Source organism: Propithecus coquereli, unplaced genomic scaffold (assembly GCF_000956105.1).
Source record: "Propithecus coquereli isolate 6110/MARCELLA unplaced genomic scaffold, Pcoq_1.0 Scaffold574, whole genome shotgun sequence".
NCBI lineage: Eukaryota > Metazoa > Chordata > Mammalia > Primates > Indriidae > Propithecus > Propithecus coquereli.
The window spans coordinates 914,514-931,717 of NW_012151663.1; the positions used below are offsets into that span (position 1 = coordinate 914,514).

The following is a 17,204-nucleotide window of genomic DNA, read 5'->3' on the forward strand; positions in this document are numbered from 1 at the left end:
TACCCCGGACTATCACATTCTGGTCCCACACTCAACAAACCTATATTCCCCTGTCATGAACCAAACTTAAATTTGAGATGCAGTCATTGCTTGTACTGCAACATCGACAGGAACAATCTCGGAAGATTCAGGCGACCATAAATGTCAGCCTGCAACCCACAGTTGTGGCCAGAAAAGGTCAGCTTATTTTGTGTCATCGCCTCGTTTTCCACTGTCCCCTCACTCCCCTTCATTTTATCGCTCAGTCTCAAACTGGTCATAAGGTTTTATTGACCCTCTCTGGGTTATAGGTAATGCAGGATATAATTTTACAACATGTCAGAATCTTTTTGCTTAAGATTCTGAATTTTTCACCTTTGCTTAGAATGGTAACAATTTCTGTGAGAAAAGAACAGTTACGTGGTAAAGTTAAGTCCCCTGTGAATGTAACGTACACACTAAAACAAAGTGGCCTATAAATATTTAACATCCTGGAAATGATAACGACTTTCAGTTTCAAACAGACTAAGCTTTTCTTTTACTATTTTTATACTAATTTCATTATTAATTAAATGAGTGAAATATGTAAAGCTTTTAGAACAATGCCTACCAAATAAAAGTAATGAAAGTACTATATAAGTATTATTATTATACTGTTATTAATCAGAGACTCTTGGAAATGAGATATGTGAATTAGCTCCACTTTGCCAATTAAACATCATATATCCAAACAAATATATACCAGGAAATATATTCTTAATAAAAAAAGGAAACAGGGAGAGTAACCTGGGGACCGCAAGGACCCATGCACATGAGAAATGCTGACTTCCCTCATACTTGGCTCGAATGGTGTAAAAGGCCAGGGTGGTGGCCGGCGGTGCTGACAAGAGACACACATTACCTTGTGAAGTCTGCAGGGCGTTGTCACCATTACTATTAAGCCCTCGTGCCCAGACCTACAGCGGCATGAACAGTATCGAGTTTCTGGGTATGGAAGGTTTAGGTTAATGATAAACAGTAGTACAGGAGGCAGTTCAGTTCTTGGTCGCCCATACTGCTCAGGTACTACTGCCATCACGGATGGACCTGGGGGTGACAGTGGGTGAAAGTAACACAGTGGCTAGTAGAAAGGCAGCATTCTGAAGACACTGAGAAATTGAGTGGGTTTGCAGGCTGAGGCCCATCAAATTTTTCCAAAAATTTGTTTTGAGGATGATGATTATCCATACACTAAAAGACAATTTTTCTCTTCACGCACAGGATAAAATGCATCTAAAAAGTCATAATAGCTGGGCACAGTGGCTCACGCCTATAATCCCAGTGGCTCAGGAGGCTGAGGCAGGAGGACCACCTGAGGTCAGGAGTTCAAGACCACCCTGAAAATAGCAAGAACACATCTCTGAAAAAAAAAAAAAAAAAAACTAAAATAACTTAGAAACTTAGCCAGGCATGGTGGCCTGCACTTGTAGTACCAGATACTTGGGAAGCTAAAACAGGAGGATCCCTTGAGCCCAGGAGTTTGAGGCTGCAGTGAGCTATGATTGTGCCACTGCACTCTAGCCTGGGCAACATCTCAAAGAAAGAAAAAAAAAAGTTGCAGTATCCAAAAGCAAATAAATAATGTTAACCCATATGGTGGAATACCAGACAACTATTAAAAATAACATTTCAGAGGAATATTTTTAAAAGGGTAGAATGTTCACAATGCATAAATTATAAAATGAAGGTAGCTTTTTGTACACCTAATCTTTATTTTATAAAACTCTTTGCATAGGTTTTTGTTTTGTGTGTGTCTATACATAATAAAAAACCCACTAATCAGATCCATAAAGAGACTAATAACGGGTGGTGAGATTATTAGCAATTTTTATTTTCTTCTATGTGCTTTCTATATTTTCTACAATAAACACATATTCATTACTTTTAGAAGCAGAAAAAAAACAAAAAAAAAGTTATTTATTTTTAAAAAATATCCTTTAACTCTTTCCCCAGAACTAACCTTCAAGAGAAATAACAGAGTGATCACAAAGAAACAAACCATCAAAATCTGTAAAACCAAAGTCGATGATCACAAAACTAGGTTGTCGTGCTAATGACTCACCGGCTATCCCGGTCCCACAGGAGTATCCGTATGTGATTGATAATGGATGGCTGACCTAGCTTAATTTCAATGCCTGAACGGCAGTCATCATCAATAGGGTGCCTAGAAAATCCATGATCCAAATCATAATTTTGAGTATCACCATCTAATAATGCAGACTTCAGCTCCCCTTTTACAACCTGGGCTCCATACTTCATAGTCGCAATGTTTTCTTCTGGTACTACAGTTAAAAATAGAAAAAGCAAGGTTAATGGTTATTTACGAAGTTATTCTACATTTTGGGGGAAAAAATTAAATTCTAGAATTCTATAGTTGATTCTAGTATTTGCATTTAATTTAAAAAAGGCATAGGCAAGTTTACGGGGATAGACAACATGGAATGTCTATGAGGATTAAGACACCATGTAGAGTTTAAATTTAATGTCACTATCACAGCCACAAAAGTACCTAGGGACTAATGTTATTTTTTAAAAGTTAATAATACTAAAAAAAGCACATACTAGGACAAACAAATCAGCTCTGCTGAGTTTATTCTATTAGTAGCTTTAATTTAATATCTACTGAACAAAAATAGCACGTAAGATGACCTGTACCTGCCACCTGGACTGAGGACAACGTACAAAAGCAAAGCAAACAGGTCAGACATCTGCTAAACAACAGAAAGAAAAGGTTCCAGTAGAGCACAGCTGGTAGTTATACATGGACTGCTGAATCAGTATAGCTTAAAGAAAAAGATAATGTTTAAAAGAAGATGTATTTTTATTTCACTTAAGAATTTTTAAAAGTAAAAATTTAGACAGTCTGTCATCAGAATCAGTATTGCGGTTATTATTAAATCCCCTCCCTCTCCAACATTAGATTTATTAAGTGCCAGTTTTCCCTAGGAAGTCCTAGATGCAAACTCTGCTTCACAGATCTGGAACCTGTCCTCCAGGTAGTAACACTCTAAAACACACTCTCCATGGAGAGACAAGAGGATGAACAATGTTAAGACTTTGAGGACTCAGAGTTTAAACAGTGGCTCCATGTTTAATCAGGTGTATCACTTTGGAAAAGTTACTGCCTCTCAACTTCAATTTCTCAACAGGGTCATATCTATCCCCCAGGTGTTTTTGTTTGTTTGTTTTGAGGATGAAATGAGATGATGTGTGTAAAGCACATAGTAAGCTCTAAAAATATATAGTCATTACTATTACAAAACATATATTAAAAAGTACACAATGGTAAGAGAACTATGTAAGTTTACAGACTATAAATAAATACTGGATTCACACAGAACACATACATCTTGGCTGTGTGATTTGAATAGTGCAAAGTGTGAGCTATAATCAGGCTCTTAGGGAAAAAGATGGTAAGTAATTCATCACTGTAGATTTTTTGGAAAAAGAAAATTTTAATTGCAAATGAAGACAGGTAAAGAGAGTGGCTCCAGAAGAGGACAATAAATGCAGTTGAAAAATGGAAGCTGGGGTGGGGTTCAGTTAACTAGCAAAAGACTGAGACAGCTCAGCAAAAACAAAACAATCCTAGTCATGTTCAAACTTCTTACCACCAGAAGTTTAAATGCTATATATTCATAACTTTCTAAGTTCTGTTAGCTTGTGATAATCACCTACAGTCTTCCTATTTATTTAACAAATCTTATATAATGTATATTAGGTGACAGAGTCTAGATGCTGTTGTAAGCACTTTGCAAATATTAATTCCTTTGATTTACTCCTCATGACAATCCTTTCAGGACAGTACTACTCTTATGTCCATTTTGCAGATGAGAAGTGGAGGCAGAGAAAAGTTAGATGTACTTATTTGCCCAATGTATCATAGCTAGCAAGTAGCAGAGTTGAGATTAGAATCCAAGCAGTTGCCTCCAGGGGCCCTGTTTTTATAATAACACAATGCTCTGCAACCTCCCTCATGAAGGGTTTCTGATGGATTACCATACGTCTCCCCTCCTTCTAACATGCACTTCCCTCTGAGGTTGCCTAAGACCCACAGGAAAGAAACAGATAGTCTAGTAGAGTGGGAAAAAAAAGTTGTACTTAAAGTGAAAAAAAAATAAGTTTAAGACTCAGGCATTATCACTCACTACCCCTGAGTGAGGCCTTTTAGTCTCTCTGAATCTGTTTTCTCATTTAAAAATAATACTTTGCCCAACCCACCTCACAGGGTTACTGTAAAAATTACACTACAAATAATACATGCTGAAGTACAATGTCAGTATAAAGCATTCATTCAGTCAAAAAGGATCTGTAGGACTGGATCTGTACCAGGTACTGTGTGAGGCATTGGGAGGGACTTAGTGAACTCAGCAGAGACAGGCCCTCTCCTTCTGAGGCCTCCACTCTAGAGATGAAGCAGTTTACAAGCAAGCAAGCAAACAAAAGCTTCGAATCTGTGTCTGTCAGGCATCACTGATACACACCTACTTGGTAAAAATAAACATTTTTTCCCTTCTTGTTAAGTATAAAATGTGGAGGAACAAAGTCTGCTGCTGCTGACCCCTGGAACCCTCTCCTCCAGTTCTGACACCACTAAGTCAAAGGGAAACACCAAGCTTTCAGATTTATAAACTAATGTCACCTTTTGATTTTCTCTAAACGTAAGCTTCTTAAGCACTAAAATTTATCAAGCTAGGGATAACTAAGCACAAGAATTTCAAGTGACTGCAATTAACGTCTAAAATGGAAATAAAATTTCTACCACAAGTTTAAGTCTTCTTTTGAAATTTACTTCAAGAGCACTTGAGAACTTTTCTAACAATTCTTGATATAGATTCATTCCCAGAAAATATCTTTCACTTCAAAATGGTGAACATTTATATAAGTGGAAATTCTCTTATGTAACCATAATTTGAGTATCTCACTAGATAAAAATACAACTGCAAACACTTTTTGTAAAATCTGTAATTAAGTGATGAATTTAATAGGAAGAGTGATCATGAGAAAATTCAAATCCTAATAAAATGATTCCATAAATTCCATAAATATTCTCAGTGTCTATATTTGTTTATCAGTAGAGAAAAGAGCTCTCAAAATATACAAGGTTGTAGGGATTAAACAAGATAGCAAATAACAATCATAATTTTTTTTTTTTTTTTTTGAGACAGAGTCTCACTCTTTTGCCTGGGCTAGAGTGCCGTGGCGTCATCCTAGCTCACAGCAACCTCAAACTCCTGGGCTCAAGCGATCCTCCTGCCTCAGCCTCCCGAGTAGCTGGGACTACAGGCATGCGCCACCATGCCCGGCTAATTTCTCTATATATTTTTAGTTGTCCAATTAATTTCTTTCTATTTTTAGTAGAGACGGGGTCTCACTCTTGCTCAGGCTGATTTCGAACTCCTGAGCTCAAACAATCCGTCTGCCTCGGCCTCCCAGAGAGCTAGGATTACAGGCGTGAGCCACCGCGCCTGGCCCCAATCATAATATTTTTACATTTGTAATTTTTAATGCATTTTACAAACATTAAGGAAAAAAATTAAGTTTTGAAGTTCTACAGCTAGGTAGAAACAAGCCAATTATTAGAAAAGAAAACTAAGGAGAAATGAAGCAGGAACTGCCCTAGTTACAGAGGCCCAAAATCTGAGTGGTGCTGGGTTAATTACCCTGTGTTTTTCTTTCATTACTTTATGTTCTTAATCATCTTTTATAGAACTCTCTATTACATGTAGGTTGAGATGGTTGAATTCACCTTGATGGATTATTTGGATCCAGAATTAGTTCTCTGCCCACTGCAATCTACTTAACCAATTCTGTCACCTAAATCATCTTCTACTCCCTACCTCGACTTCCCCAAAGAACACATAGATCCTCCCTTCCTGTGAATATTCCCCAAAAACCGTGGCATTACAAATGACTTTCTCGACAACTTCTATCATACCTTAACTTTCCCCATTGTCCTCATTCTCTGCAGGCCTCCTTTCCACACTGGACAGTACTGGTACTCAGACATACCCCAGAATGGAAATAAAAAAGAAGCCAGGCAGGAGAACCTATGGAACACCACTCCCCTCAAGAGACACAAGACCAGCACTTTGGTTCCAGCTCTGGTTCCAATTTTACTTGGTAATTTAGGAAAGTTGCTTGGAAAGATCACAGAGCTGAAAGGACCTTCAGCCTACTCATTCAAAGAAGAAAAATGTCCTAAGTTGCCTCTTATGTGCTGGTCACTGTACTAGACTCAACCTTCCGGAGCTCACCATCTAATGAGACAAGAGCACATACATAGACACTAAATGCCTCCACAGAGGAAAACTTAACTAGAGATGATTGATAAACCCCCGACTTTACAGATGAGATTTTCCCTATCACAGCGAAACTACCGTTGGGAAAACACAATAGTATCAGAAGTCAAAGTGTTTTCAAAGTATTAAAGGTTCATTATTGTTATTACTGTTTTTATATGACAGGTGAGACAAATTTAAAGTCTAGTTTAGAAGCAAGGGATGGATTCATTCTGTCATTCACTTATTTAAAAAAAAAAAAGCCTAGATTCAGGCACTGTGCTAGGTGATGGAAAAACAGAGACAAAAAGACATAATTATAGTCCTCCAGAAGCTCAGTCTAGTAGGAGTCCAGGCAAATAAACCAACAATGATAGTATCACAGTGGCAAGCTCCTCAGTCTGAGGAATGGAAACTACAGGAATAGGTACCGGATCAAAAGGACAGATTTAAATACATACACACACACACACACACACACACACACACACACACACACACACACTATCCAATAATTTAACTTAGCAGTCCTATGAACAGATTGACTTTTACTCAATAAGGAAATCTTGAGGATAGAATTTGTGATATGCTTCCTACTATAAACATGCAGAAACAAGAAATTACTGTTCTTTCCCAGCCTAAAATCTGACATGTACAAAGCAAAGTATAACTCAGCCTTAATAGAAAAAGCACTAACCTTCAAAACGGAAATATCTCCACAGCTAAGATAAAGCTAAAAGTCGTAATACCATACAAGTAGTTCAAACATCTTAAGGAAAAAAACCTTATTAAAAAGTTAAGTCTCTTTCCCCAACTGTATAGAAGAATGTTCATCATTATATATGCATAAAACTAGTCTAAATTACCTTCCAGAAAGACCAACCATCACAGGTAAGTTAAAAACACCCTTTGAATCCTCTTTTCTTTTTTAAAGGGAGGAAGAAAATCTCTTTGATTTAGTAAAAGCCTCAGGGTATGCGTCTTTAAGAATTAAATTTTCCAGTAACCAATGATAATGAACTCAGGGAAAGAAAAAGCATTAGTGACTATGTCTCCGCCCCAAGATAGAACCTTTCTACATTTCATGAAAAGTCCCCAAAGACACAGAACCTACACCCAGGGAAGAACAACAACAAAAAATTCTGTCAATAATTTCAAAATAAGCAGACCTATCTTTCCAAATCAGCCCAAGAACAGCTCTGAAATTTTAGATCCTTTTTTTCTAACAGTGAAGAAATCTGATTAAAGAAAATAATGATATGAATGTTTAGATAACATTTACTTAGAAAATAACCTGTTTTTTAAGGATCGGATAGGAAAGTGTTACGCTTCCTTAGTATTTATATAACTGCTTTTACTATTCATATTCTTAAAGAATATGAAGTCAGGAAAAGCAGACTGCTATTTAATTATTACTCAAGTTTAGAAGTTAGATAAAAGATTCCCAAACATAATATAATCTCTTCCTAGAGCTCCCTATAAATTACTTCAGTATAGAGTTTAACCTTGGTGAGCAATAATCTCAGTAACTGTATCGTTCCAGCCCTGCGTCCTCAACAGGCCGAGCACTCCCTTTCACAGCCAATCCCGTGGGTATATTATAAGCCAGGTCTCACACTTGTACGGATCAGCTGATCAATTTCAAGCTACCACTAACTAGTAAAATGTCCAAAACATCCCCTTACTCCTGCAACCATGTCCCATGCCTGTTCCTATAATGAATCCAGCTCCAGGGCCCTATCAGCACCTCAAATCAAATACAGAGCAATAAAAGAGAAAAAGGAGTTTATGTAAGAGAAGGTATGACAATGAAGATTTGGAAAGTCTGAAATTAATAACTCATCTTCTTACCTCTCCAACCTCTATGCTCCTACACTTCATCCAAGTCTGACCCTCAAACTAGTACCATTCTCTAGCACTTCTAATTTCTGCGTGGATCTCTCCCAAACTGTTCTCTCCAGCTACCACATACTATTTCTCTACTACCTTTCAGCCCAATTCACAAATCAGAGAGGCGGTACATTATATATATCTACTATTTTTTCAAACATTCATAGCCTCATTCACTGTGCAGACAGTCCTCTGTGCAGACTACTCACCAACTCACCACAATTTATATACAAAAGTTTTTCTCAATTTTCATTCTCCTTGACCTCCCAGCTTCATGATGTATCACTGACCAGCCTCATTCATACAAAAACTCTCTCCTCTGGCTGGCCTCCGTAATTCTCTTCTGACCCAAATATCTTCCCTCTTCTCCAATTCCGCTTTCTCTACCTTAAGTCCCCAGGCTCTAGGTCTTCTCCAAGTCTCAGGCTTTGATCTTTACTTCTCTCTATGTATTCTAGCCCAGGTTTCTGTACTTTTATCACCAGCTTTGACTGCTTCCTAAACACCAGTAATGTGTTGCTGTTTCCTATTAGACATTTCTCCTTGCATTCATTCACCAAGCATTCACCAAGCACCTGCTATATGCTATTCACTGCGTTAAATGTTCAGGATACAAAGATCAATAAGGCCTACAAAGATTATCTCTGCCTTCAAGGATCAAAGACAAATAAACAAAAACGTTTAAAACCATGTGATCAACGTGATAATTCTCACACACATATACAGAGATGAGGAAGAACATATCAATAAGGATAATATGATAAGAATGGCTTTCTAAATTGAGCTCACACATATTATTTGCACACATCATTTCAATTAATTCTTATAACAATGCTAGGAGATACAAAAATTAATGGTGAAACTCCTTAAGTAATTTAGATCATGCAACCATTAAGTGACTAGATCAGGATTTAAGGTCAAATTTATCTGGCCTAACACCTATACTTTTTCTTCTATGTCCAGTGAAAAGTAATCTAGATCTGATGAGTTAGGAGAGAAGTCTAGGTTAAGGACACCTATTTAAGATCAGTCAGTATTTCAAAAGAGTGTTTGAATCCATGGTCAAGAAGAGATCACTCAGGGAAATAACTAGCATGAGACAGAACTTACAACTTATATGTCCCAGAAATCCTCAAACTCAATGAATCTAAAAACAAGCTCGGCATCTTCGTCAAAGTACTGTATTTCTTGGACTCTAATACATACCTGGTTTTCAAATTTTAACACTTTTGAAATTGGGAAGTAGACATCACAGTGTGTCATGGTTTAACTGGCAGTATTGTTTCCTTTCTTAGTGGTGCATGAAATAATAGTGCCTCAGAATTTACGGCTTCTTAGATTTGATAATATATGGTAACTTTCTCCTGAACCTAATTCCCAAATTTAAATCTGTTGACTCATCAAGATCTATTTTTTTTTCCATAATACCCCTTCTATACATTCATTATTTTCCATTTTCCCTGCCATCAATCTGGTTTAAGGTTGTATCAATTGTGCAAAAATTAAATACCCACCCCACTGGTCTCCCCAAATCCAGTTTTTCCCTATTCCAAATCCTCAAGCACAGCATCGTAGATCAATCTTTCAAAACTACCACTGTACACAGGCTACTCTCCCCCTCTTAAATTGGCTCCTCACTGCATATAAAGGAGATTATAATCTAGTTTCAAAGACTTCCATAATTGGCCTGAGCTGACCGTCACATACTTTCTTCGTTATTAATTAATATAAGCCTTCTACTCTAATCAAGCTCTTCTATTCATGGTGCCTCAAATGCTCTAACCTCTCTGTATTAACCTCACCATCTTCCCATGTGAAATTCACCCCACTCTGATGCCATTCAAATCAAATGTCAAGGCTTAACTCAAATTTCATAATCTCCATGAAATCTCCCTCGATCATTCCAATCACTCCCTCTTCTGAAGTTCCATAATATGTACCCTCTTGAATCCTGTTGTATTTAACTTTTCAAGGCAGTTATGATTTATTTCCACAATCAAAGAGACTATGTTTTACATTTATGCAGCATAGTTTAGTGGTTAATTACACAGCCTCTGGAGCCAAACTACATGGGTTTGACTCTCAGCTCTGCATCTTTCTGTGTGGCCTTGGGAAAGTTACTTAACCTCTCTGTGCTTCCATTTCCTCATCGTACAATGGAGTCAAAAATAGTACCCACTTCAAAGGGGTATTCTGAGAATTATATAGTCATGTAGGACCTGTTCTTGATACACAGTAAGCCCTTTAAAATTGCTACTATTTTCATTAGTAAGAAAAATCACATTAAGTGGTGATAAGTGTTGGAAATGCTACATAAGTGTTCGTTACACTATGTATATTACATAAATGTTAGCAATGATTGTTATTATTTAGAATCTACATGCTCATGGTACCTAAAATACTAAGTACTCAGCACATACTCAGTATTTATTTGATGGAGAAAGTGGAGGAAAGATCTTAGTGTGAGGAGAAGCTTTTCAGGGAAGTGTCTATTTCTGATATTCTGGAGAGCAGCTAGAGAAATCTGTCCAGGAATGGCAAGAAATATCTATTTTGCGGTCTACAAAGGCAATGCAATCTCAGACGGAATTAACAGGAGAATGACAGACATTCCATAGGAAGCAGAGCTATATATTCATAAGCCTATATATATTATATATAGCTGTACTATAGTTGTGTAGTTGAGAATGGCATAGATGCAAACAAAACTCCCTGGTGAGTTTAGGACAAATAAGTACTTACTGAGCATGCCTCTGTAATTGAGGTCCATATCCCGGCTCTCGGATCGTACTTTAATAGCATCCAGAATGGCATCAGGAGACAAGAGTCCCGAAGGCCTCACAACATTGAGAAGTTCAGTGAGACTCATCAGAGGCAAACGCACAGCCTGCATGATTTCAGCATGATTCTCCTTCGAATTGTGTTTACACCAGTTTAACAAGGCTAGGAAAATATCTTTTTCAGGAGCTGCAAATGAATCTCTTAATACGATGTTTAAAAGTGCCGTCTGAAAAGGATAAAAAGGTAAAATTCCAGTTATTATGAAGCTCAGCCATGTGCATGATCAATCAGAAAACCTTACAGAACTGCAAGTATGACTTATATTTAGCCAATTAACTCTTTTTGACCCTCTTCTTTCTTTATGCTTTGTGCTCATTATGGCTATGAGAGTAACAAGGGAGGATGGTAGCACCTTTCCTTCCCGGGCAACCATCTTGTACCACTACATCAAGCGTCTAGTATTTCCAAACACATTGGCACCCGTCCTTTTTTAAAACAGCAAGAAGAAACACAGCAAAGTAAGGAACTGTCAATACATACATGTTCTTGAGGAAGAGTGTACATTTTTAGGTCAGTAAGATTATCTTGCATTTAAAACTCAGAAGCTTTGTTCCACAGTATTACTGCTCTATCACATTGTTGGCCCTCAGATCTCCAAACTGACCTCCAGCAATACTGGCACAACCTTCAAAAATCCTTCTCTTTAAAAATTAAGTAGGACAATAAAAATCATAATCTACACTCAAATCAAGATATATAGCTTTCCAATAGGTCTTCTCATTAGAAATATGCAGATTCCAGTAGGAATACAACAAGAGAAAGAGAGAGAAAGCCACCGCCCAGAATTCAGAGAAAGATTTGAACAAAATAGTTTTACTCTAGCTATAACAGTGAATTTTGAGCCAGCAAAAAAAGCAGTGACTTAATGATATCCAGTAATGCATCAGATCTCCATTATAAATTTTCCCTCTTGCTATAAGAAATTAGTTGCACTCTCTGTCAGAGAAAAACAAAACCAAAGGTAGTATGCAATACCACAAAGGATCCTATCTGACTCTCATCACCTTGAAAACAGCCGCCCAGCACCATAGTCTCTTTTGCATACAAAACTTACCTACCGGAAGAACCTTAAAAGAAAACAGAAGCAAACAGCCTGTGTCTTATATGATTTAGAGCCCCAGCAGCCAGATAACCTCCTCAATACCAATGGTTTTTATTTTTTTATCTTAGCCCATTGCTATACTTCTACTGTACAGGTATAAATAAAACAACGCATGTCTATAAATTACTTGTAGACAAATGACGCACCTTGGAAAGGGAGAGGAAACCTTCACTTGAGAGCACCTCCTGAGCATTCCTGTCCATAAACATGCAGCACATACAGGTTAACTTGGGAAGCGAGTAGAGACTGGCAACATCAAAAGTCATACAGACGTTCTGAATGTTAAGTATGGTACAGAGATACTCAGAGGTAGAATCCTCCAGCTCTGGAAATCCATATTTATGAGCTAGGCTCAGAAAGTCCAGCAACACCTCCTCCTTCTCGTCTGTCAGCGTGGCCCGCCCGGTGTAGATGTATTTGAGTAGCATCGTGAACGCTTCCGCAGTGGTGTCTTGGAGAGGGATTTCTGCTTCAGGCTGAGACTCTCGCATTCCACCATACAGTAACGCTCTGTGCATCAGAGAAGAAACGTGTGAGGGAAATCTCAAACAGGATTTGTTACAAAATAGAGGAAATAATGGTTATCAACATTATATATACATAAATCTGTCTAATGACACAAAGATTCAGATGAAGATATGCGAGGTAATCATTTTTTTGTTTGTTTTGTTGTTTTTTGCTTTTTTTTTTTTGAGACAGGGTCTCACTTTGTTGCCCTGGGTAGAGTGCAGTGGCATCATCATAGCTCACTGCAACCTCCAACACCTGGGCTGAAGCGATTCTCCTGCCTCAGTCTCCCCAGTAGTTGGGACTACAGGCACATGCCACCATGCCTGGCTAATTTTTTTAATTTTTTGTAAAGATGGGGTCTCACTATGCTGCTTAGGCTGCTCTTAAACTCCTGGCCTCAAGAGATCCTCCCTAGTTGGCCTCCCAAAGTGCTAGGATTACAGGTATAAGCCACTGCACCTGGCCAAAGTAATCATTTTAAATAATTCTCCAAAGAAAGCAAGAGGGATGACTTTAAAACTATTATGAATTAATCCTATAAACAATTAAACTAGTTAGATATTTTGAGAGCTCAAGATATGTAACAGACATTAAATATAAAGATGATGTATGCAGTGATGCATGCCTGTAGTCCTAGCTACTCGAGAGGCTTGAGCCCAGGAATTTGAGTCCAGCTTGGGCAACATAGCAAGACTCTATCTTTAAAAAAAGAAAAAGGAAAGAAAAAGAAAAAAAGTACTAAATAGAAAGATGAAAGTGATCTTTCGAGAGGAACAATGAAATGAATATAAAGATGTTAAAGGTCAACAAGGCAGTTTCAAAAGTAAAACTCTATAGGAAAACATAAAGTCAGAAAAAACAGTTAAACGCCAATCTGATGTCATTCTCCCCTGCCAGACTGGCAGAAATTAAAAAGTTTGTTAATATCCAACACTGCTAAAGCAATGGGAAAACAAGTTCTTTCATGCACAGATTTGAGAGTATATATAAATGGACACCTCTTTTTGGAAAGTACTCTAGTAATAGATATTAAAATCTAAAATGTGCATACGCTTGAACTCAGTAATCTCTCTTTTAGGACTCAATTCTAGAGAAATCATACAGTAAAGAAATGTTAAGAATATATACTGTAACACTGGAAAAATCTAAATGGACATCAATAGGAAAATGATTGGAAAACTGAGAGTCTATGCAGCCATTATAAAAATCAAGGGAGATCAATATGTACTATCTTGGGAAGATGTTCAGGATGTAATAGGCAAGTAAGTCAAACTGCAGATCCATATGTATTGCATAGAAAAAAGTGTATAACCACATACTTATATGTGTATGCACATATGCATATATAGATATATCTGTTTAAATCAAGAAAAATCAGAGAAAATTTATATTAAACTGTTAACAGCAGCTGTCTCTGGGAAATGATATTAGATGACTGAGAGGGAAGGACTTTCATTCACTACTTTATAAATTAAAACTGAAATTACTGATGGAATTATGGGTGATTTGATTTTTTTTGTCTTTCAGATTTAAAAAAAAAAAAAGCCTTCCATTATTGCTTACCTGTTAATCTAAAAATGAAAACTAGACAATCCAGTCATGTAATGAATTTGAATTTCTAAGTCTACTAGTCTAGGAGGAATAATATGAACCAATTAAACCTCCAAGCTGTCAGGAAAAAAGGGTGGCCAGAAGAGGACAACGAGTGCAGAAAAGGGAAAGAAGGGTAGAGAACAAGAAAGATGTAAGTGACAGCAAGAGAATAGGAGTAAGAAAGAAATTTTCTCTGTTCCTGAGATTCTCACGGAAGGACCAGCATTTCAGGGGTGACCTCCATACCTGCCTGGAACTTCTCCCACACTCCCTCAGAACCTGGCATTCTTGCTTTCCTGAGAAAACAGTTGAAACTACCCAGCAAAAGATTCATGCATATTCTGAGCATACCTCTTCACTGAGTTATATTCTGCCTAAAAACACCCATGAAGGTTTTCATTAGTCCAGAGAGCATCCAACCATACCTTAAAATTACCAAATTAGAGAACTACTCCTTGCTGGGGAGACCTCAAGACTTACTCCCACTCCAGTGTGATTCATGGTCTTTAACCTGAATTCTCAATGCTTTAAAAGTAGCTTGGACGAGGCTCCCTTGGAACACTAAATATGAACCCCCAGCTTCAACAAGAAGGCAAGTGCAGAAGTTCAATGTTTACTGTGAAAAACTCTCTCCAGCACAGTTAGCCTGTCCTTACCAGGGAATCCATAGACTCTTATGACGGCACCTAGGCCTCTCCTGGCCGCTGACAGTTAACTTTCCTTTGCACACAAATAGTGCTGGCAAAGAGAATCTGTCTAAGACAGCACTGGTAATGACTCTGAGCTTATCTTGGTGAGACATCAAACATTACAAACATCCAATATCCACAAAGACATCAGGAACAAGGTCAATAAATGAGGGGAGTATATTCCGTTTACTCAATATGATCTTCAAATTTCTAAAAGTATTTGAGTTTCTTTTAAGAGTACACTGATATCCACCTACAGTTGTTTCAAATTATTTTTTAAAGAGGGCAAGATATACATCATTAACAAGTATTAAACACAAGGCTGAAAAGTTCTGACTTAATGAAGAGTGGACTCTTAAAAAACACTTTAGTAGTAATGATTGGACCAAAAGTTAAAAAAGGAAAAGGAACACAAAATGAAAAGTGTGCAGAAGACAGAGGCTGCTAACAAATAATGATGAGACCAAGGCCAGATGTCTTTGGTAGAGCTGACTACTAGGAAGAATAGAATATTAGCTAGAACTCTTAACAGAACTCTTCTCTAAGCTCTTGGTTTCATCAACAGCAGCATTTTACATGTAAAAGATGCGAAGTTCTAAAAATGTTCATAAGAAACTACAGGAATTCTAGCTAAACAGTAAATATTTCTAAAAGACACACTTTACATGTGTGACTCTAGGTGTTGCTGCCTGGCTGTCTTGATTAATTCTGATTATAAAAATCAGATGGCAGTTTTTACTGGAAAGTAACTGAAATTTTCTCTAAGCTATTGGCATCTCCATTTTAGAGACTGAGTTTCCCAGGCATATCTATAACTCTATGAACCATCTTTATCCTTGAAAATAGAAAATGGCCCATTATCAAGGATAAAATATCAGTTTATTGACTATTCAATGATGATTCCCTTTTAACTAATATCGGTAAAATGTAGAGTAACTAGAAATCAGTTTAATACTTATAAACCTGGAAATTAAGGGTCCAAGTGACAGACAATAGCTGCATATAAGTGGGATTTTTACATTAATTAAATATATAAATATTTTATTTAGTCTTAGTTTTAATATAAATATGAAACTTAGTCTCAATCAATATCTAAGTTTCTTTCAATTTGGAATCGTCAAACTGAGTATCTTAGACTGAGTATCTGTTGGGTTACCGAAAAGTCCTGGACTTCAGTGGTCTCAAAACAAGAGGTATACATGTCCATTAACAGGTCTGGAGGTCAGTCTACCTACATGACAAGAAGCCTACCTGCCAGTAGATCAGTTTAAGTCCCATCAGTCATCTACTGCGAGAAGGCGAGGGCAACCAAGACTCAGCCTGAGAAATATTCTTGAGACCTTGAAAACTGGTTGATTGGGTACTCTCTGGCCTGGGAAGCCTTCTAACCCCTTAATTCTAAGATGGCTCCTAAAGGAAAAGGTGACTCTCAAAAAATGACAAGTCTACAAAGATGAAATTCTTATAGATGTCGAATTGAGGGACTTCTAGAATTTGTTGTTATCCTTGGTTGCATATTGTTCCTAGAGTAGAAAATACCAGAATTTTTTAAAAGTGACTTGCATCTTCAAAAAAGTATTACACACTTACCGAAAATAGTGGCACCTGGCTGCCAAGATTACCCTGTGGGCAGGAAATCGTTTCTTTTCCACAACAAATGTGACGTCACCATATTCTTCCCCAATTAACAAGGCACCAATATGTTCAGACAAAATGTGCACGTGATCAATTTCCCCCACTGCAGTAAAGGGGCGAAGAGGGTGGCTGTTACTCATCTTCGAGAACTGATGATAGTCGCTGATCTATCATATAAATAAGGGATAAGAGTTAGTGGGAGGAGGGGGGTACACTTAGAAAATCACATACCATAAACATAGCTAACTAAAAACTTAAAGTGCTTTTTAAAAAAATTACATGACAGAGAATTAATCATCAATGAATCTTTATTAACCTATTTACTCTGAGAGGCAATTCAGCCTGATTCCATTAACTCTACTGCCTTCACTGCCGTATCACAGTAGGAGAACAAAAATGTCAGGGTCTTCACTGACAGCACTTGAAGCCATCATAATCTAGAAAATTGAGCCCAAATACAGGGCTTTCTACTCTACTCCAACATTTTTCTCAAAACTGTAACTTCCATTCCAGATTTGTGGCTCTGATGATCAGGTTGCCAGTGTTTACCAGAACATCACTACATCTTATCTCATTTACAGGTATGTAAGTTTTTGTATGTAATACCTTTCTACAAAATTAACTGAAAATCAAAAGGCTAAAACT

General features: G+C 37.4%; 1 protein-coding gene across 1 annotated transcript in view; it reads right to left on the reverse strand.

The window, feature by feature from the left end:
* Positions 1–17,204, reverse strand: part of LOC105821434 (BTB/POZ domain-containing protein 9) — a 229,842-nt gene that overhangs the window by 177,417 nt on the left and 35,221 nt on the right. The window contains exons 2-5 of the mRNA XM_012658132.1: positions 16,515–16,726; positions 12,279–12,642; positions 10,932–11,196; positions 2,081–2,300 (exon numbers count right to left, since the gene is read on the reverse strand). Of these exons, the coding sequence (XP_012513586.1) occupies positions 2,081–2,300; positions 10,932–11,196; positions 12,279–12,642; positions 16,515–16,699 (1,034 nt within the window). The 5' untranslated portion in view covers positions 16,700–16,726. The remainder of the gene's footprint in view (positions 1–2,080; positions 2,301–10,931; positions 11,197–12,278; positions 12,643–16,514; positions 16,727–17,204) is intronic.